Raw genomic sequence first — 23,275 nt, 5'->3', positions numbered from 1 at the left:
AAGTCTTGTTGATGTGCTCAGTAATAAAAGCTATAAATCTGGGTGAGCTCACACCAAGGCTATACTGTATAAGCAGTAGTTAATTTGTAAATGTTATATTGATGCCAATTTAATTGCATATTTTTTACACAAATTGATCCAATAATGCAAGATTTTATGTGCAAAATGAGTTGGACATTGGCATCAAATAGCCTGCGGGTCCTCTTGCATGGAAAGTCTAGGCTCATCATTAGCTGTGTCTTACTGTGTATTCTGCTGTACACAGCAGAGAAGAAGAGCACAGGCTTATTTGATATGTGTGGTATAAGTTAAAGAAACCGAAATCAATAAAAGTCTCTGCCCTGGTGCAGTGATCGGTTACACAAACTCTGTTCAACAAACAAGCTGAGATTCCTGTTTGCTTTTGTTTGATTAGACAGTGTGATTTAAAGAAAAAAAAAATACAAAAATGCAATAAAGTGAACTTTTCCATGTGATACAGGCCAAAGAAAATAAGCTGCAGCTGTGATCGCACCCTCACACACAACATTTCTGTTTCACTTTGTTTTTCTTGCTGTTCTCAATCCCTGCTGATGGTCAGTGCTCAGTTAACCTCCTGTCTGTTGTACTTTCTCTAAGTTTCCCTGGTTCAAAGCATTCATTCCCCTGTTTCCTCCAGTCTCCAGAAGTATGTCCGTGAGCAGATCCTCTTGGCTGTGGCGGTCATCGTGAAGAGGGGATCTCTAGACAAGAGCATCAACTGTAAAAGCATCTTTCACGAGGTCGGACAGCTCATTGGCAGTGGGAACCCCACAGTGGTGAGAAAGACTTTTAGATGTATCAGTGCCTAATATGTTTTAAGGAATTAGTGTTAGTTACAGTGAACAAATAATTGTTAATTGTTCATGTATCCTCCATCATAGTGCACCGATTTAAAAGGCAAGTAATCCAAGATTAAAATAAGTTGTTTTTTTTGTTTATTTTTCACCCTCATGCAAAGCACATTAGATCTTCAAAATGTCAAATCCCATTACCTTTACATAGAAGCCTGTTAGATTAAGAGGTAAAAGGCAACTTCACCCATATAGCCTTAAAGATTTACAGTTTCTTCTGTTTTGACTGTGCAAAGACTGTCAGGATCAAGTTTGAACAGATCATTAATTATCAGTTAATGGCAGTAATCCTAGTAGCTATCAAAAGAACTGCTTTTTTTTTTGGTAAAAAACATTATGGGTTGCCATTCATTCTGAGTCATTGTTTGCATTAGATTAGTAAATAGGTTGTAGGTATGGGTGACTTTTAGGGGAGGAAAAGGAACAGTATTAAGAAGCAAATAAAATGCTTTTTTTTTTTTTTTTTACTGGCCTACTTTTAAAAACCTTAGCCAGGTCTGAGGAAAGACTGATAAACTAACGCAAACAACCCACAGCAGCACATAGTTCAGTGGTAGAAATAGTAAGTTCATAAATAGCATACCATCCTCACCAAAAGTGATGATGTCCATAGTGGCACAAATACTGAGGTGGGATAGTAAAGTTTGACAGTTTAACTGACATCACCTTTTTGTTGCCTCTCACAGTCATCCAAAACAAAGACTGTCAATATTTGCTCTAATCTTACCTCTGTTCAGTCTTTTTCTTCTAGTCACAGAAGACATAAACAGGCCAAAACAGTCACCCAGAATAGTTCCAGATGAATAGTAGAACTTGTTGAGTGTATTTCAGACACATTTAAAGCACAAGATGAAACTGGGTTAAAGTTTTGATGATATTTATTATATCTGTGACTTGATGGACCACATTTGTGCCCTGGTTTCAGACTTCCTGCATGGAATCTGGCTCAGATTACAGAGAGCTCAATGTGAAAATAAAAATGCCACAAAGGCCGTACTGGGAAAAAGCTTCAGGCGTCTTCCTGTGGTTACAAGAAAGTATGGTGCAGGGTCCCTGTTTTCATTGCTCATGCACTCAAATCAATTTTGTGTACAAATGATGTGAAAGTGCATTTTCATTCCAACATAATTTTGTTTCGTGCTGTCAACTGTTAGGTGACTTTATGGAAAAAAGATGAAGCCAAATTGAAAAACTTAAGACTCAGTACTATAAGATTGCATGTGTATATGACTCAGCACACCAAAGAAACATTGCTGCATGAAGGCAAAATATTTGTCTCCTGTTTGTAAAAATATATTGGCATGACTGTGTCTCCATGCTGCTCTGGATTACAAAACAAACTGCAATGCTGCTCTTGATCCAGTAGGTGTCATTATTTCATTTGGTTATTCGTATACCCAAACCCTCAACCAACAAAAGGGTAACTGCAGTATGTGCCCTGGAGGGTTAAAAGTGCTTCTTTCTTTTTAATCAGAGACTGCAGCAGGTGACCTCACTGATGCACAGAACCAGACAGCAGAAAGTGGTCAATAAAGTCACCTAATGTGCTGTTTGTTTGGGCTGAACTCCCACAACTATTGCCTCGGTAAACTTCCACATCCCTCAGTCTTCACAATCTGGATGACACACGGCAAAATACATTTACCATTAGAAACTATGTGAGATGTTTCCTTCCAAAATAGCCTTTGTACAAGTTTGAGAACTGGATTATTAAAACATGGGTGAGTTGGCTCGTTTTGACGGAATGATGCCCTTTGGTCGTCTGTGGAGGATCACTGGTCTGGTGTCCCTTGCCTGATGTGAAAAGGTACTAGGGCTTAAACAAACCCGTTTTGACTGACAATTTGAGGATGTCACCCTGGGCTCAAAAAGCTCTTGCTGGCCTTTTTCTGTTAGTATTTTATGGCGCTTGAAAAGAAGAAGAAGAAGAGATTAATCCATGCTAAAATAGTCACAAGTTACAAATTACAGCCCTAAAGGTACCCTTCAAATCTAGCTAAACACAAATTTAAGTAGTGTTCTTTGATGATTTCAATAAACCTTTTCCCATGATGCTTTTAGGACCAGCTGTATTCTGAAGTAATTGTCTGTTTTGTGAAAATTTTAGGGTCATTTGTGCTATAATAACCTGAAGTGTGTCCCTTCTTACTTGTGATCATTTTTATCTCCTGATGTAATTTTTCCAAATAGAGGATCTCTGTACTCGAACAGAAAATGTTACACTGTACTGTACTATTTTGTACTAGATACCAACCGTATGTAGTACACATCATACTGTAGTACACTTTTGCAGTTTATAGACATAGAAAATCAATATACCTGCCACTGTGTACTGGAAATGATGTATTATGTGCACTGACAAAAGTGAGTTTCACTGCGATTTTGGGATGTCACTTTCAATTACTCTTCACAAAAGAGAAAACAAAATGTTGTTCCAAAGATTTCATACTTCTTTTTGTTTTCTTAAAGCTTCACTGAGCTGTCTCACCACTAACCACAACTTGTGATAATGTTTTGCAGCTGTGTGCAGCTGCTCCATTTCCTTTGTGCATTGCATTGTGGGGCAATATTGTACATCAACAACACACACTCAAACATCAAGCTGCACACTCACTTTTTTCAGTATTTTTCTTGTTTGTTTGTTTGTTTTTCCAGTGTGACACACACATTAAAAACTTACTTGGAAAAAGTATGTTGTATGGAATCGGGACGGAGTGGCAGTCTTTCCACATGAAGCACATTCAGACTGTCTCTGTTTGGGTCTTGACTGATGATCACGTTTGACCTCAGTCTAACTCTTTGTATAACATTTGACCTGTTTGGCCACACAACTCTCTGTGCTGCAGCAAACACTGGCCTGCTCCATCCTGACTGCTCTGCTCAGTGAGTTCTCCAGCTCCAGTAAGACCAGCAGCATCGGCCTCAGCATGGAGTTCCACGGCAGCTGCAAGCGTCTGTTCCAGGTTTGTTCCCAACCTCACCCCCTATTTCTTTTCAAGATTCAAGATTGTCTTTATTGTCGCTGAGCATAACATGTCAATGAAATTTGCATTGCAACCCCAATGTTAGAAACAAGAAAGAAAGAAAATAAAGTAAAATAAAGATACTAGAATAACATAAACTAACATGCAGATAAAAATATGCATAAATGCAATACAAAATACCAGAAATTAAAATATACTAAGGCAATAAGAATAAACTAAAACAATAAACAATAAAATATACCAACAGCAACAATAAGCAATAAAACATGCTGTCCAGCAGTAGAGTTGTTAAAGGAGGGATCATTGTTCTCCCTTTGTTTTCTCAAATTTAGACATAGACCACTGCTTTTTCTTTTGTGTATCACCTTTTATTCCTGCATTCACCCATCTGTCTCTTCTTCTTCCACCCCTCACCTCCAGGAGGAGGGCCTGCGTCAGATCTTTATGTTGACCATGGAGGTGCTGCAGGAGTTCAGCCGAAGAGAAAACCTAAACGCCCAGATGTCCTCTGTCTTCCAGCGCTACCTGGCTCTGGCCAACCAGGTCCTCAGCTGGAACTTCCTGCCCCCCAATCATATCCTTTCTTTGTCCGATGCTGACAGGGATTCTTACCTTGAAAAGCAAGGATAATTAATGCATTTGTCAATCTTGACACATCATTGGATATATTCTGCAAAAGAATGGCGAGGAAAAACAGGTCAGTCCCAGTTACCTACGTAGCTACACAGTTTTTGTCACGGCTTTGCCATTTCAGACGTTGGAATATTTGTTATTCTTAAAAACAGTGGTCTTTTACAGAGTAATTACGTCTAGTTGGGCACAGAATAAAATCGTAAAACTCCAACAATCCCAGTGGTCATATTTATGTAGTTTAAGTCATCACTTTTATTGGTTTGCGATTTTATTCAGCTATTTATTTGCTGAAATCTGGCACCATGACATTCTTGTACTCAATTTTCCAAAAGAATTCAGTTGTGAAAGTTAATACAAGGTGAACACAGAAACTATGAAGTTCAGTGTCTGCAGTATTAGCTTTTGCAGACCCACTGTTTAACTTTGAAGTGAAGTAAGTTAAAGTGCAATTAAGAATTATAGCAAACCCAGGCTGTAAAGGTTTGAGTAGAAAGATGAATATAAGTGTCTAGAGGCAGAAAGAGAAGTTGATCTTCTTCCCCTTATCAGGTTTAGGCTAAAAGAAGGTAATCATGTTGGGATTAGAGATGCAAGTCAGTCAAATGTCCTCCTAATTGTAGCACTTTGTGTGTAATATCAGTGCTTATTTGTATGAATATAGATCAGGTTTTTTGTGTACATCAGTATGCATTGTCCGTATAGTTAGTGTGTGTGTGTCTGTGTGTGTACAAATATACAATACCAGGGAATGTGTGTCTGTCCACTGGTTTTTCTTTGTAGTTCATCTCTTGTGGACGCGTCCATATTATCTTTGCAGTTGGCTGCATTGTTGAGCGAACTTAGGCTTGTGTGTGTGTGTGTGTCAGTGCGTGTGCACACGGCCAGGCTCATTACGGCCTAAATCCCTACTAGCCTGGCATCCTTTCTGCCTGTCTGAGGGGATCTGGAGTGGCGCTTGCTGCCAGCCAGGGCCATGTATCACTTTCAAAGAGGTGTCTGTGTGTCCATCTCCGTATCATTCCAGCAGCCCACCACCCCTGCCTTGGCTTGTTGAGGCTCCCCTTGGTATGCCTGGCACGCTCAGTTTGATATGTGTGTGTTCTCAAAGATGCACTTTTAAGTCCTCTGTGTGTGCCTGTGTGTGTGTTAGCCGTTACAGTCAATTTTTATACAGCAGTTGTCTTTTTTTTTTAGTGATGGGTGTTCATATGAAGCCACCAAAGCAATGACTGTACATGTAAGGGACTTTTTGGGTTGCAGTTAAAGCAGGATGCTTCGGGCTTGAAAATGATATGTTGTAAAATAACGCAATTTTAAATATCTATCTCTTAAATATCTGATTCGGTTTTTTAGTATTGATCAGTTTGCTTGAATTGCACATATGATTAGATGATCACGATTGTATAAACCAAGAAATGATAGAGCCAGAGGTTTGCTCTAAAGTCGCTGCCTCTTCAGTATTTCAGGCTGTGTTAGGCCTTTGTGGCCACTGTTGAAACTCGGTGAGCAAGTCTGCTTTATAAGTTTTGGATGGGAAGATTTTTGCATCGATGTGATTTGGATTTCTGGATTTGTCTGGTATTTATTCCAATGGATTAACAAAAACCAGATGTGGAGTTTTATATACTGTATATGGCTTTTCAGTTGAATTCCCAGTACCATGCTATGTCACCGATTTACTATATCTCAGTATGGTATTGGAGATTTGGGTGGTAGAGCGGTTGTCCGCCTTTCAAGAGAGTCGTGGGTTCAATTCCTGGCCCCTGCAGCTGACATTTTGAAGTTTTCTTGGGCAAGATACTGCACCCTAGATACCACATAGTGATGCAAAATGACATGACCTATGATAGAAGTCATTGCCAACATCACCCACCCCTAACCGCATATCTAATCTTGTATTTAGAAGAGGTCAGTAAATGCAAGGTGTATCCTTGAAAGGCTCAGTCATTCACAAGCAAGGATGTGGCCAGGTTGACCACTTTGTGAAACACATCATTTCATAGAGGATATTACTACATGGGCTCAGGAACACTTGTTCAGTGAAAAACCGTTGTCAGTAAACACGGTTGTTTTGTTTTTATATATATTTTACACAGTGTCCAAACTTTTTTGAAATTGGGGTTGTACTGTACGTTTCACATTAAATATAATCTCAATTTCCTTTTTTTACTTCTTAAATTCTTAATTTATAAAGAATATATAAAGCAACCTGAAAATACCCTTACAAATCATTAAGTACACTTAAATGACTGAAGCAAGGATAGCTGGATAATTCATAAATACAGTGAGGAATCCCCAGGCTACTAGTTGCATGCAAATAGAGCTTTAGGTCTCTGGTTTCTTGATGTTGAATTGTCACAAATGTTGAATGGACTGTGTCAGGCCACAGAAATAGCATATGGATTCTCAAATCAAGTGGCATCCTCCTTGAAATTCTGTGTGCATGTGAGTGTATGTAAAACCTACAAGTGTCTGGGCTGTTGTTGAAAAGGAGAACAGATTGATGAAGACCATTGGGAGGCCTGAATGAGTGTGGCCGCCTGTCTGCAAGTGTCACAACATGCCTGTGCCTGTGTGATGCTTTGCAAGCGTGCAGTATGCCAGCATGGGTATCAGGGGGCCTCTCCTTAATTGCGTGGCTGACAGCCGCCGCCTTTCACACACGAATACGCACACTCCTCAACAAGCTCAACGACCCTTTTTAAAAAGCCTCCCTCCCTTAGACGAACCGAGCGGCATGCATGTCATCTGTCCTCGCCGCCGTCTGAACCCCGGCCCTTCAGCTCTGGTGTCATTTGGTGGAGGCACGCTCCCTGGGCGTCTGTACGACACCGTGTCACTCCACACTGGGCTTGACTCTGGCCAGGGTCGCGGTCAGGCTTTGAGGCTGGCGCAGCAGTCAGGTGCTGTATATGGCTGTCCGAGCTGACAGATAGATCACCCTCCGTCCTTGCTGCTTCCAATTTGCTGCATCAGTCTACATTTCTGAATCCTCTTTATGTTGTTTAGATGTCTTTGGCATGTGAGGGAACCTCTAAATTCACCTCTGCCAGATATGTTGCTAAAATAGTCTGTTTTGTTGTGTAGCACCTTCCCATTCTGTTCCTACCATCTGTTTTTTTCTTCACTGGAGAGGAATGTGTAGATTTCACGGTGTATCAGCTCACTAAAACTCGACTTGTGTCAAATTAAAGCATGGCCTTCCCTGCCTCTTCCACTGAGGTACTGTCATTTCTGTCTATCACGTGACTTGTAGTTATATACTTATACTAGAGAGGAAGAAAGAGGGCTGTGTGGATTTTTTTTTCTCATTCTTACTAAGTAATAATAAAAGCGGCATCAACGTCTCTGGACAAAAATGACCCCCAGCAGCCCTGTAAGAAGATGTTATTGTGCTGAAGAGACGACTGTCAGCCTAACACATGCCTCGGCCTGGCTCAGTATTCTCATTAGCTGTTCAGAGGTCAATTTATAGGCATATTGGCCCTCAGGTTAAGGTTAGGATTTGGAGTGTGTAAGCTGATGCTGGATGTTTGCCTTGGCCCCTGACCTGCATGGAGAATCTTCAACTACTGCTGTCTAAACACAGGTTGTAGGGTATATAAAGACGGGTAATATGCTGATGGACGTTCAGCTGCCGCATGTGTTTTATGTTTCTGTGTGTGTTTTGTTGTGTGTGTTTTGCGCATTGATTGGTGTGGTTTTAAGTCTGGCATTAGTATATGTTCATTTTCTGCTGTGCTGCTGCATTGATTCAAACAGTACATTGGCATAATTGATATATCATTGCTTTAATTCAGTAGTGGGAGAATTGATGACAACTGCTGGCTAAGCAGACGGGGGCCAAACAGTAGAAGGAAATGGGAAAGGAAAGGGAGGGGGTGGGTCACTGAGGAGGTATTCCTGGACTGTTATTTCACATGGCGAGGCTGTAGGGGAGACTTAAGGCAGGATATATCACTTAAACCCTACCACGCGCCTTAGCATAGTGCTGTGCTCTTCGCAGTGCCGCTGGCAGACGCGCAGCCAATCTTAATGTGCAGCAGGTCCATCCTCAGTCAGGATCAACCATAATGAATAGAGGATATCGGAGAAGCTCGCTAATCCCAAACCATCAGGCTCGAAGGTCACTCAGGCCTGCAAAATGTTCAGATTGCTGAGATTGTCTACTTTTAGTGGTCATGAAAGATTTAGCCCACTTATTACAAATCACACAGATTTTACATTACTTAACCATTTGCAATCGATGCCGTTGCATTGTTGAATTTTTGTTTATTTATTCATTCATTCTGCTGCTTCAGGCATCCATTTGATTCCATCGGACTATCAAATGTATTGGATACTTGTGCAAGTATACTCTGAGTACAAACTATAGAAAGGATGGGGGGAAAAAGGCAGAAAGATCTATGAACAGTACATTTACATATTAAAAAGAAATGTGAACTGAATTCACAAAGACCTGATCTTCACTGTGATGGGTTACACGTTTCAAGGATCTGCTAACTTTTTTTTTTTTTTTTACCACGTCGAAATCAACAGCTGCCTAAATAGAGGAAAAATACACGAATCACTTAAGACTGTGTGTGTATTGCATTTGAAAATGGTTTTGAATTTTGTTTAAATACACAGTGCAGTTTAAGGAATTAAAATGTGCTACCACACTGGCATGATTCCTTTTAGGCACGCTGTGGCTCCAGAGATGACGCTGTCAGTCTGTCGGTTGTTTGCTCCATCACTTTGTTCCAGCCTGAAATATTGAAATGTTTGACGGGTAGCGATGAAATTCATGGAAATTCCAGATGATTATGATGATCACCAACGACAGTAGGATTGTCTTTGATGATCCCCTGACTTTCCCTCCAGTGTCACCATGAGGTGGACATCTTTAGTTTTTTGTTTATTTTCTTGACAACGAATCTATGGAGTGGAGTCTATTGGTGTGGATATCCATGGTGCCCAGAGGAGGAAATTGCTAATCAATTGATCCCTTGACTTTTCATCTAGCACTGTCACCAGATCTAAATTTTCACTTATCCAGTGAAATATCTCAACTTTTACTTGATGCATTGGTACAAAATTTACTACATACAATCCTGTCTGAATTGTGTGAACTCTGATGATGCTCTAACTTTCCATAAAGCAACATCATCAAGTCAGAATTTTAATTTCGTTTATGACAACATAGCTGCAAAACTATTGACATTCCCATCATCCTCAGCTGTACTTTGTCTTGAGAAATGTAGACTTTAAACCTAATAAACATCAGCATATTTGCATTGTCATTGTGTGTGTGTGTGTTAGCATGCTGATGCTAGCATTTACCTCACGAACCGCGTGCCTTGGTATAGCCTCTCATTTGCTGGCATTGCTGCAGACTCTTAGTCATGTTAATATAAGGTTTGTGACAAAGTGACAAATAAAATCTGCGAAGGCACTAACCAAGCTGTCTGAACAGTTCAGTAGAATTTAATTAATAGCTAGTCCATTTTTGCTAGCATGTGGTAACAAGAAGAACAAACCCACAGAGATGATGAAATCAAAATGTTGCCGTTGACATATTTTGTTGTTTGGCTTTGCGGCCAGCATCATTCAGCCTATCTTGTGTGTAAAGGCTCAGCCCACATTTGCTGTTTTGTACTCATGTGGTTAGTTTGTGCTTAGCAATGCACTTTGAATTATAGCCCATGAAGAAAAGAGAGTTTGTTTGTTTTTTTTGTTGCAACTATGTTCCCTCAAGCGTTGAAGTGGAGAGCCGTACATTGATGCACACTACAGTACCTGGGTGAAGGTTCACCTGCAAAACCATAAATACTGGACGGCCAAGTGTCTGTTGATGTGGAGCAGAAGAAAGTCTGCTTGCTTTGATCACAATAAATAGAATGAAGGCAGGGAATTGGACTTGAAATGCTGGTTGTTTCTCTGGTGGATCAGACAAACCTACCAGCAGCAGTTTTATTGGCATTTGACTGGTGGCTGGTGTTAATTAATGCATTACAGTGTGTGTTTATGTGTCTGTCTGGCTGCAAATTTGGCAACTGCTTGTGAGAACTGAGGGTGTGTGAATCTTTCACTTGTGTATGATGTAAACTCTTGTTGTCAGTGGTTCACATTTGCTGTGTAGTCGACCGTGTCTGCGTGTCCTGTTTATCTGTCAGTCCGTCTTATCTTTCCAGTGGAAAATTGACGTGTCACATTAGTTATTCTTGAGCCTGCTGGAAGGGTTGAGATAGTGGCAGGTGATGTCTTTTAAAAAGACACCAAACCACAGCCACATGTCCGAGTCACTCCGTGTCCATTACTCATCGTGGAGGCATGTACATTACACCCACACACAAACACACACACACACACACACGCACATCTTTTTTTTTTCTTTTTAAGCAGCATGGATAGCATGGTTGAAGTTGTAAATTCACTTGTCAACTCAGCAAGTAGATTTTCCTCAGAATTCGAGAGGTAGAATTAAGTGAACACTAAAACAATCAGGAGAAGGAGTGTAAAGTGTCATCTCAGTTCATGTGAGCTGTTGTCAGGACAGCACATAAATGTTTTTATGAGGGTTTTTTATCACTGAGAACTGAAAGAAGCAGTCAGGATTTCTTTGCTGGGTTAATGATGTGGCATGTTTAGTGCATGGTTATTTTAATCCCAGGGAACAGACATGTAGTAATGGGGGAAAGTCGAATAACTGCCTCATTACACAGAAATACCTCAGAATGGTGTTATCACCTATGTGTTTTCAGTGTGTCTTTGGCTTGATCTTCCATGATAGCAAATAGAGTATTTTGGGCTCCTGTTGAGCTGCTATCATGACAAAGTTGTCTCATCTGCAAAATGGCATTGTGGTAAACATGTTACCCGTCACTTTAATCACAATCACTTGTTTGTTCCTTCCCACAAGTAAAATATTTTGAATGGTGAAATGTGTCTTATATTCTGCTCCTCATTTTAAATGTCTTGAATCATGTTGACGACATGTGCAGGCATCTATTTTCATCTAATTTAGAGCATTTTTATCCTTGTGGTGTCAAAACCTGTCAGACCCATTTAACATCTCTGTCCAGCTGTGTAAAGTAGTTCAATAGCTGTGTAGTTATCATTCCTGAGGTCTCGTGTGATTTTTGTCTCAGTCATATGATCTGTAGGAGGTTTGTACAACCTCTGTCACTGAGGTGGTCCCTCCCTGCTGATACAGCCCCTGTCTGCAAGCTGCAGGACTTGGTCAGTCCCACTTGTTGCAAGACCAAAAACACACTTGCTGCTCATTCCTTCTCTTCTGTCTCTCTCTGTCCTCATGTCACATTTTTTACTGATGTGTATCTAAGGGATTTGCAAGATAAAAGCCAGCTGTGTTAGGTTTTCATTTAATTTTGAGAAAACAGTATCAAGACAAACATGACAGTTGCAGGCCAAGAGAACTTCAAGTGAAAGAAGGACACATAAACACAGTTTTGAAACAAAGAAAGTCAGGACATTTTCACAGAAGTGAACAGTTAAACCCTAAACCCCTGGCATTAAACAAATAAACATGAACTTAGTCATTGCAGCGCACCCTCCTTACTTATTCTGAACTTTCTCATTCCTTCTCGCTTCAGAAAGGTTCAGTTAGAGGTCTTCTGCCTCACCACGACTATTTTTAACAAGGCCTGAAAGCCAAGCGCTGGACAGACACACACACACACACACACACACACACACAACCCTACAGACCCTTAGACAGGTGCCAACTTTTGTGCCGAAAAGTGTGGTGTGTTGTGGTGGGGTGTGTGCATGGGGAGTGACTGTGGGCTGGTGTCAGAGGAATGCGTGACCTCGCCGGCCTCTGCCGCTGTTTGGCTTTGATCAAACATTCCTCTGGAAGTTTCCTCCTTCTGCTGTCACAGAGCCACAGGGCAGTGATAGTGTGTGTGTGTTTGTGTGTGTCTCTGTGTGTGTGTGTGTGTGTGTGTCTCTCTGTGTGTGTGTGTGTGTGTGTCTGTGTGAGTGTGTGTGTCTGGGTCTGTGTGAGGAAGACGAAGTTGTAGAGGCTGTCTTTCTTCCTTCTTGTATTTATTTATTTTACAGGCAAAAAAAAGAATAAAAAACATTTCCATTCCAAAAAATGGCACAAATAAAAAATATTTATTATTATTCGTGGTGGTGGTAGTAGTTAGTAGTAGTAGTAATGTGAAATGTCCCAGTAGGAGACAATGGAATGCAGTATGTTAAATGATCCAGAATATCTAAAAGGTGTAGCCATAAAAAACATGGGAGTTTGGGTTTGAATTAAAGCTGAAAGAACCTGTAAAGATTTTGATTAGCTATTAGAAACTTTCATTCTCTGATTCCAGCTTCTCATTTGTGATGATCTGCTGCTTTACTCTGTAAGCTGAATGTAATTGTATTTGGTCTTTGGACTGTTGGTCAGACAAAAAAAACATTTCACTTTAGGAAATTGTGATGGCCATTTGTCACCATTTTGTGACATTCTATAGAGCATTAAGAAAGGAAATAATGCATTTTAATCGACAATTAAATGAACTTTTAGCTCAATGAACAAGCTATCAGCAGGTTAAAAAGAGTCTTGGTGAATGAAGAAAAGAGTGTGTCTCAGGCTGAGTTTGTTTTGTTGAGTTTTGTGATGGAGAGGGACTAAGAAGACGGAGACAGACCGTTTTGATTGGTTGTTCTTTAGTGAGGTAAGAATGGAGAGAGTTTGTACATTTGTTTTTTCCAAAAACAAAGTCAGAAATAAAGCTGACATTCCAGAGGACAAAAAAGGCAAAAGAATAACCTCATGTATTGATCATTTGTTTAAGATTTACTTGCAATCAGAAGGCTGACAAATCTGCTGATTTATTCTAGCCGTAAGGCTTCAACAGGACTTTGGGTATGTCGTAAGGACGGGGAGAAAAACACTTTTTGGAGAAAGGAAGGGGTTTTGAGGGCAGTATAGAGAAGCGTTGAAACCTTGAACGGTATGTGTGAAGAGAGTGTGTTTGTAAGACGCTTTGTTTTAGGAAAGAGTAAGTGTGTTGTTAGAGTGAAGGGTGAGAAAAGCCTGGTTTGGGAGAGTGGACGGAGCAGTGATGGGGATTGTTTTCGATGAGCTCAGGAAAAAGCACTTTGTGGCTGTGTTTAGGAGACTTGAATAAGGACAGGAAGTGTTGTGGCTGCGTGGGGAGAAAGTGTGTGTTGTGGGTTTGTGAAAAAGCTTGTTGTGGGTGTAGAGAAAGTCTTAAATAAGGAGTCAGTGTGTGTGTGTTGTGGGCACATGGAGAAAGAAAGACTTGTTTGAGAGAAAGGAGAAAAGGGACATTTGGAAAAGTGCTAAGATGAAAAGGTTTTTATAGTTTTTTGAACAGAGTGTGATTGTGTTGTGGTTTTAGGCAAAGTTTAAATCAGGCTAAAGTGTTTTGTGTGGGCAAGGAGAGACAGCATCTTTTAAGATAAAGAAAAAAAGGCATTTAGAAAGTGGTCCAGAGGGAAAATAGATTGTCAATAGGCAAAAGAAGAAAGTTTGTCATAGAAGTTTTAAGTAAAGAGTTTGTGTCACGGGGCAAAGAGAGAGGCTTTGGTCTCAGAAAGCAGTCAGGAGAAGACACAAAGCGATTGGCTGAGGAGGGAGAGGGGGGTGTCTCAGGGCAGTAAGGAGTCTCGAGGACGTCTTGTAGAGGAGTGGACAAAGAGGCAGAGCCACGCAGACTCTTGATTGGCTGCAGTGAGAGTGTGTCTTGTGTGTTTAAGATCTTGAGGAAGCAGGAGAGAAATCTGAGTGTGCACAGCGAGGGAGTGCTGGTAGGAAGAGAGGTGAAGAAGAGGACAAGAAGGGAAGAGGGTGTCAGGCGAGTCAGAGGGTGAAGATCGGAACAAGGCAAGGAGTAGGGGATAAGAGGCAAAACGGAGGAAGGAGGTGAGGGACAGGAGGGTGAGAAAGAAGGCAGGAGTTTCTTTGTGGGTGAAGACTGTGGCAGAGGAAGAGCTGATGAGGGAGAAAGAGACAGAAAGGAGGACAAGAATACAAAGCGACCACAGAGGGAAGGGTGAGAAAAAATAAAAACAAAAGCTTTTGTGGAATAAAGATTAACAGGGTTAATGAGAGGGAGCGTTCGCTACCAGTGACTGACAAGTTTCTGCTGCCAGCCGCACGAAACCAAAGACTCACACACACAGACCAAAATACCCATTGAGAGGGAGCTTAGTGACAGGAGCTGGTGTTTTTGAGTGTGCTGCTCCTCCTCCTCTTCCTCCTCCTCCTCCTCCTCCTGCTCTTCATGCTGTTGTTGGCCTTAACTGTCGGCGGGTCACTGGGGCGCCACTACATCGCCATGTTCGAGGCCACACAGAACGTCATGCTCAAGCCTACGGAGTCCTGGAGGGAAGCACTGCTGGACACCCGCGTCATGGACCTCTTCTTCACCGTGAGTATCCTGTCCATCACTGATGGGATTATTATTCTCTGAGTATCTGCAGATTGTGGGAAACCTTCTTCATGTCTGATTACTTAATTTGCACCATAAAATGCTGAAAACCTTAAAGTTTGTTCTGTATTGTTGCTCATTATTACAAGTATGACGTTGCCTCGATCACAGCGGTTTAAAATTGTTGTCTTCGTTTCTCTGATGAAATCTGTCTTCCATTTCATTTTAAATGGCATCGTGGAAAAGGAACAACATTGAATTAACTGCAGAAGCTTTGCTCTCTGATGCACTGTACTTGCTTCACTTTATCAGTTGTTCTACAAGTCTGTCTGGACGTGCTTTTGTTTTTCATCCATCCATATCTTTCTGTCAGGGAAGTCGCTGTTCAGCTAAGGTCTTTGTGTCTCATGCATTTCCATTATTGTCCATGTGTCCTGCTTTACCCTTCCTTCTTCTTCGTTTTTTCCCTGACCTCTAGATGGTGGTTTATTTATGATAAACAAAGAGAGATGGTTTGCCTTTTCACGTTGGGCAGAGAGATCTCACTTGACCTCGTCTTTTTGGCACATGCAGAGTTTTTACTAGTTTCGTGGGTTTTTTGGACGCACCATTAAGTAGATTTATGGGTGCTTTGCAGTGGGGTCGTGTTATTGCGTTACTGTCCAGAGGACCGCCCGGTGAAGTAAATGTGTATTTTTGCACAGTGACTTGTGTGTTTAAAGAGGCGGCCTACGCTGGCTAAGCCAACGGTGTGGAAGAGAAGTGTGGAACAAACTGGTCAGCTCCTCTTCCATTCAGCATCCATCCAAACCCTGTGGCTGCCCATCAGCAGATACTGCTCCACTACTCTGCCTTTCAACTGCCATTTACAGCTCCGCTCCTTTAGATGCTGCTCTACACTAACGCTATCTGTCTGTGAATTATTGAACTACATGCAGCCGTACTCCAGTTTACTAACACTGCATGCACATTGCCAAATACTGGTCCACTCAATGAGCCCTTTGGGCTGCACAAAATGTAGGATAGCACTGGGCAAATGGGTCCAGTTGAATGATTCAGCATGTTGAGAGCTGTGTGAGCTGTTCAGCTTGGTGATTGATTTTTTTTTTTTTTTTTTTTTTTGGATTCTGAGAGATTAACAAGGTCCTCTGAATGTCTTTTACGTAATCACTCTCAATCTCACTACTCTTTGGTGGTGCAGATTATTCCTCTATAATAGTGGTTTGCATTACAATGATAGACACTCACTCACTAGTTGTAAATGGAGTAGATCTCTGCCTGACAACCCCATAATGGAGCATATTTTTGTGTAGTTACAGAGGCAAAAACTATTTGGCTGGATTTGTGTTTGTTATCATTTTATTAGGAAGTACTCATAAATAATGGAGTTCTAGTTTTTGTGATAATTCTATTAAGTGCTTATGTGTACTAACATATTCTCAAGGGAAGCTCCGTTTTTTTGTTTCTGTTGTTATTTTTGAAAAAGAGCCTTGGAAAACCTGTTCACTGACTTTCTCTTGAAGTATTTTTCACTTCTAATGTTTTATAATACACCTCATTGTGTCTATTCAGTTTGGATTATACAGAGACAAAACAGTCCATCTTAAGATGAATGCCTGCTCTGTGAATATGGAAATACGGAAAGTGATTTCGTATTTTCACTAGAACTGCTGCTAATGTTATCTTAGAACAAATGTTCATTCAAATCTTCTGATAATTAAGATGTGGAACAGAAACGGTATTGAAAATGTCATTTAACTTTCACTTGATGTTGTGGTGCTGTTCAATGAGATGAACATAATTTGATTCAACATGCTACTTTCACTCTTGGCACTTGTAGTCTACTGTGACGTGAATTATATTGGTAGGTTTGTGTGCTGAACCCCAGCTCCCACTGCATCTGTGATTTGTCTAAACGATCATGACTAGTGGTGTTCTTCTGCAAAGTTATTATCTTTATGCTGTTGGTTTAAGGTGACAATACACAAACATGTGTCCAGTTCCAAATCTGAAAAACGTTCTATTTTGATTATGTACTAGGAAAAAAAATGCTTACAGCTGGTGAAATAGTAGCTGTGTTTTGTTGTACAGCCTGCAGACGCTTTTGCATTTTTTTCATCATCAGACACAACACTGTGTCTGATGATCACCATTCCTCAACAGTCCTTTTTCAAGCACCAAGCAGACAGTATTCAGTCTGGTTGTTATTACTTCGTTCATAAAGCAATCACAAATACTGTAACTGTAATTGGCTCCAAACAGCGAATATAATCCAAGGTTTGGTATACAAAGCACACAGGCCTAATCAAGGATTTGATTGGCCTGTCGCAGGAGTTTGACATGAATAAAAATGTTTGTCATTTTTCTTTCGGTTCTCTTTGCTGCTGGAATCTGCAGGATGTGTTTTGTGTTGGTTTCAATTTTCAGGCCCCCAGTCTCATCTCTCGCTGTGGTATTTCTAGTAGCTCAACTGTTTGTTATTGTAAGGCTGCTGTGGCCCTGTCAGCTGTTTGTGTGTGTTACAGCATCCTCCTGGTGCTGTTGTGTGTATTTGTGCGTGTGTTGGCACATATCTGTTTCTGTGGGATTGTGTCAATTAGAGTTTATGTAGTCTATTTTGTGTGCACGCTCTGCATGGATTTTTGTTGTGCTTCCATGTGTGTGTTTGTGTCAGTGAGTGTGTGTCTATGTTGTGTATATACTTATGTGTGGGTGTGCGTTTGTTTTTATTCAATTTAATGGGGTCCTCTGCTGTCTCAGCTGCTGTGTCTCCTCAGCTGTGAGGGGTAACAGGCCAACCGGCGTGCATGCGTGCGTGCATGCGAGGGGCTACTCAGAGACACGCGCCATCAGGGTCACAGTCCGCAACAGGCCGGTTGCAGGATTAGAGCCCAGCCCCAGGATTAAGGGCCCCTGTTAACAACCACAGTAACCCACCCATCATACACACACACTCATCACCCTGTTCAGGGGCTCTGGGGACTGTCTGTTCCTCTGTGGGTGGGTGTCTGTCAATCTCCCATTAACTGGCTCCAGGCCTCCCGCACTGATCAGTGTTGTGAACAAACAGAAGACTGCTGTCAGTTTCTGTAGCCAGGAGGTTTGGTTGGCGACCAGAGGCTTCAAATCATGCATATTCATTTTTTATTTTACTCCTAGTAAAAAGATAACTTGGGTTATTACAGTTGGGTTTTACTTTCACATCATTGTTGTTCCCAGTCAAGTCCAAGTCCAAGTCAAATACTGAGGTTAGACAACACAGCATCACTAAAAAAAAAGTCAGACAAGGCAAGAAACACAAGCAGTCTTCTTTTGTTTTGAAACAAAAGGAGGCGGACTGTGAAATTATTGATCAAATTGTCTTTTTTAAACACCCATCAGAATGAACAGACTGACTCCCTAGTTAAAGCTGTAGAAGGCGACAGTGGAGTATACCCAATGCAAAACCTTCCGTTCGCTCTGCACTGCGTGAGTATCACCAAGACCTCAGTCCCTCTCGCTGCCCCTCCGGTGCTTTGCAACCCCAGGTCAGAGCACCCCAGGCTACAGCAGGATGAGAGGCTAGTTCACGACAAACACAGGCAAACCAGTGTCCACCCTCAAAAGATACTCCCCACTGTTTGCCATCATGCCGCTCATTGATATGCATGTTGCCTTGTTCTCAGATATCAGAAATGACTATGTTGACTACAATATCATAGCGATTGCACTACGACAATAAGACCCAAGTTGTAATATACTGGAGTTTTCCTGTAATTAGCAGGATTTTTTTTAAAGTGCCCCACAAGACATGAGAGGAAGTGGTCAATTTTATGGCCGCCTATCGGGACCAATATCCAGTGATCATGAAACTATAAGGTGTTTTTCAGATGTCATTGACATCACCAGGATGACTCATGTCAGTCTGCAAGTTCACTTCTCACAGTGAAATCAACAAACCACTGCAATAACACTGAAGATCATTGTTCATGTCTATTGGTCCCAAACAGGCCTGAGGTCAGGATCTCCCTGCTGACTGACAGGACAAACACAGATTTTGGATGTCAGCTCAATAGTTATGCAATATGTAGCAGCCATTTTGCTGCTGAAGAGATTAATCTGCCAAAATGTCATTCTGGTCTCCATGGTTTTTGTGGAAAAGCATTCATCTCTTTTCCACTTCAGCTGTTGACAGCTATGGCTCTGAGATTCAGGGGTTGATAAAAGATGGATGGACAGGCGAGGGGAACAGTGGAAAATGGGAAGAGAATGAAAGAAAGAAGAGTTGATAGAATGAGAAAAGAGCACGGCTAATGGACGAGAGAGAATAGAAGAGAATATGAAACGAGGTGCAGGAATAGAATGGGGCATAGAAAAAAGAAACGGAATGGAGAAACACAATTTAGAGACAAAGTGAAATGTGGATGCAATTTGCAGCAGAGTGAGAGATGTTGGGGGCTAAATGGGCCATGGTAGATTGAAAAGGAAGAAGACCTCGATAACTGTTTGCCTCCTTCAAAATAAAGCCTCCACCTTTGTCGATTTAACACGTCGTGCCCGCAGTGCACACCCCCTCTCCAACCAAAAAAAAAAGAGAGAGAGAGAGAGGAGAGAGGCGTCTGTGATTTATGCTCCAGCAGTGTGTTTTTGTGCATTTGTGTTTCTCTGCGTTTTTAGTTTCTGTTTGGCTCTGAGTGATTAGAGAGCAGCGTCAAATTGTGATTGAGTGTGTACCCCCATGCAAACACAAACACACATCCAAGACGTTTGGTAGCATCTGGTTTATTTCACATCAAAATGGACACATAGACACTACTGTAACACTGCAAACACACATGGGCACACCCCACTGTACTGTACACGCATTGTTTCACACACTACATTACATCAGTGTTACATGTCCAGAGACTCATCGTTTAAGTTTGTTTTATCTTCCAAAATGCAGATATTATTTTTCGTTAGTGTTCGTTAATGTGTCTGTTCAGAAAATGGTGCTTTATGTTGCTAGTAGTTGTTGAGTTGGCTTATAGTTTCATCAGCGTCACATTTCTTGACCTCAGCTATATTTCACAACTGTGATTTGGACTTCTTCTCCCATGTGATGAATGTCATTATAGTATTACAGTAATCCCTCGTTTATCGCGGGGGTTACGTTCCAAAAATAACCCGCGATAAGTGAAATCCGCGAAGTAGATATATCTTCATTTTTACTATTATTTTACAATGCAATATTGTACTATAGAATGAAACAAAACGCCAAAACTTGTTTTCACGCCTAAAATGCGTTTAATAAATGCAAATATTAACTTTTTTTTTTTTTTAACAAAAACTATGATACAAAACAGGAAATATTGTCACTCGCGTATTTCACAGTCCATCCAGCTGTGCCTCTTCGTCCTGACTCCACTGCGCTGTAGCGTCTTTTTGTACTGAAGGCTGCGCAGGAGTCTTTGCCCGAGAGAAGAACATAGTTATGGGTAGTTGTCGGCACTCTTTCTTTTTCTGAGCAAGAAGATTTTTATAAACGGACATGTCACCTTCAAAGCGCTGTAAAAAAAAAAAAACACTGTAAAAAAAATCTGCGAAGCCGCGATAAGTGAAGCGCGATATAGCGAGGGATTACTGTATAGACTGTTCTCCAAGATGAAAGTAACAAGTAACAAGCCCATTTTAAATTTCAGTAATTTAAAATTACATCATTTAATTTGTAATTAGACAGTAAAAAGTTACTCACCTTTCTATGTACTATGAAAAATAGTGGAATTACAGGTAGGATTTCTGGTTTGTCATCTTGGTTTGTCTTTCACTGTTCCAACAATCACCACCAACTCTGGTTTGGTTAAAATAAACCCTTAATTTGTGGAATCGAGAGAGGGGTGAACATCAGAAAGGCAGCAGGGAAAACAGCGTGTAGAGCCTGAATATTTTCACGTCTAACTCAGGATTTATGTTCACCTGACATTATGACCAAGGAGATTTAAGTATATCTGACTTCAACAGATTTTCCTGGTTAAAAAAATGTAATTACAAGGTAATGGAAGCGCCGGTTGTCTGACTCTTGTCCATCATGCAGTGCAATCAGTGCAGAGGCTCAAGCCCACACAGGAACAGCCATCCTGGTGGTGCTACTTGGGAAACCACTATGTGTGTGTGTGTGGTATGGTAAATAATTAACCACCACTTTAAGGCAGTATTTGAGTATTTTTTTTCATTAGTGTGATAAAGTACTTTTATCATTTACTAAATTCGCCCAAAACAGACCCACATAATGGCTATTTTTGGCTGTAACTAGTTTCTCAATTAAAATTTCATAGAATGTAGTATATTATGATATAAATTGCTGTTTTGGTTATGGGTATGAAGCCCAGCACTAGTCCTCACAAATATAGAAGTGCAAGAGCACACACAGCAAAGCATTTGGTGTTTACCCAGTAAACACAATCAGTGTGGAGTACAGGGACTGATGAGGCTGCAGCAGAGGCTGATTCTATTCTGACTTGGCCTGCGGGCAGACAGTAACCCAATCTGAGAGGGAGAGCGAGTGTTGGTGGAAAAGAGCGAGCGAAAGACAATAAGTTGGAGGCACAGTGTTGATTTGAAAAAACAGAAAGATGAGCCTCTGAGCCCCCCGAGGAAACAGACACCAGGCTTTGTCTCCTTCTATAAATATCATTCCTCGTTCTCCCTCTCTTTCTCTTTCTCCCACTCCCCTCTCCTCTCTTTCCCTCTCCTCCTCTGTCCTTTAGCTCTCTCCCATCTCCTCCTTCATCCTCTCTCCTGCAGCCCTCCTCACCTCATTGTCTACTTGCTTTTCTCCCTCCTTCAGTTTTCTGTCATTATAGCTCATTTTCTTTTTCTTTGCTCGAGTCTCGTCCTAATTGCCTGTTGCCCTTTCTTTTCTCCCTAGTTATATTCTTAATGGTGCTTGGTACGCTTCTTTGGTACAGACGAAAATGTGTCTGCAGTAAGGTTGGGTTCAATAGAATTTTATTGCATATGAGCCCAGCATCAGATCTGCTTTTCAAATCCTTACACCTTCATAGCCCTTATTAAATGTGCTTAGGTTTAGTGTTCAACACTTCTTAGTTAGAAATATCTAAACTCAAATAATCACTTTATTGTTATTAGCTTTGTTTTCACTCAGATAGTAGATTCGCTGCATTTGTCAGTTGCAGTAGTCAGATGTTCAAAACCTTAAGCAAAATGAGCATTCAATGAGCTGCAAAGTTCATTAAATATGCATGTGACACATTGAAACAACAGGTGTGCCCTTCTGTTCTTGGCACTGCATATTTTTCATGAGCTACTGTGATGGGAGATAACTCCTGAAATTGCAAAGACACATTCAGCTTAATTGTTTCACATTAGACGAAACACACAGTCGACTTGTGATCATTAACAGACAGTCTTTAGCAGGGCAGATACCATGTAATTCATGTTAGCTGTGTATTTCATTGGGAAACTAATTTTGTCTAGTGTAAACAGACTTAAAACAAAATGTATTTACTGAAAAAATGAAAAGGCTGTGATTCCTTAGTACCACCTAGTAAACCAAATGCTGAACAAAACATTTTTAAGTGATGTACAATACAAGTAAAATGTACAATGAACTTTTATGACCTGCAAACACTGTGAAAGGGTCAAAGTTCTAAGGCAAAAACACGGACAACACCCAAAAACAAGTTCACGGCTATTTAACCCTCGTATTTTCTTCCCATCTACTATATGATATGCAAACACTTGGAAACGGGTCAAAATTGACCCGAAGACAATAGGAGGGTTAAATGTACACATTGCCATGGATACACATTGCTACGCCTCTATCCCGATTGACAGGTTGCTGTGGTAGCGGCATGTCAATCACATTCGTCTATTTTAGTCTATATAGGACCGTAATTTACAAAATGAACACCATGCTATATTGAAGACTTGAAACCAGCAATTGAGACAGTCAACAGTTTACTGACGTAATAAAGGAGAGAATAAAGAACTGGGATCTTTCTCTCATAGACTTCACAGTCAGACATCTTTTTGCAACCAGTAGAGTTGCCACCTACTGGCTGTTAGAAAGAGTGCAGTTTTAAGGCACTTCTGCACTGGCTTCACATTTCAGATCTGGAGGCTCTGTCCACTTCTCTTGCACAGTCTATGGGACAAACCAAAAGGCAGATAAACGATTTGATAAAGCTGATAAGTGATTTGTTCGAGTATAGAAAACTGTCAAGTACCTGAACATTGCATTGAATCAGAGCATCAACTGTTCTGATCATCAATAACTTTCAATCATCTTTCAGATGAAAATAGCCAAGAATTTGCTAATTCCAATTTTTCTGGAACCATTTTCAGTTTCTATCATAATTGTGCCAATTTTGGATGACAATTTTAGGCTCCTTGTGTTTAGACCACA

At 40.9% G+C, this 23,275-nt stretch overlaps 1 protein-coding gene across 1 annotated transcript in view; it reads left to right on the top strand.

Moving 5' to 3' along the window:
- Positions 1–23,275, top strand: part of xpo4 (exportin 4) — a 59,274-nt gene that overhangs the window by 5,378 nt on the left and 30,621 nt on the right. The window contains exons 4-7 of the mRNA XM_041950552.1: positions 659–797; positions 3,719–3,835; positions 4,277–4,430; positions 14,777–14,889. Of these exons, the coding sequence (XP_041806486.1) occupies positions 659–797; positions 3,719–3,835; positions 4,277–4,430; positions 14,777–14,889 (523 nt within the window). The remainder of the gene's footprint in view (positions 1–658; positions 798–3,718; positions 3,836–4,276; positions 4,431–14,776; positions 14,890–23,275) is intronic.

The sequence above is a fragment of the Chelmon rostratus genome, chromosome 13, assembly GCF_017976325.1.
Source record: "Chelmon rostratus isolate fCheRos1 chromosome 13, fCheRos1.pri, whole genome shotgun sequence".
Lineage (NCBI taxonomy): Eukaryota > Metazoa > Chordata > Actinopteri > Chaetodontiformes > Chaetodontidae > Chelmon > Chelmon rostratus.
This window is presented reverse-complemented; position numbering and strand designations above follow the sequence as displayed.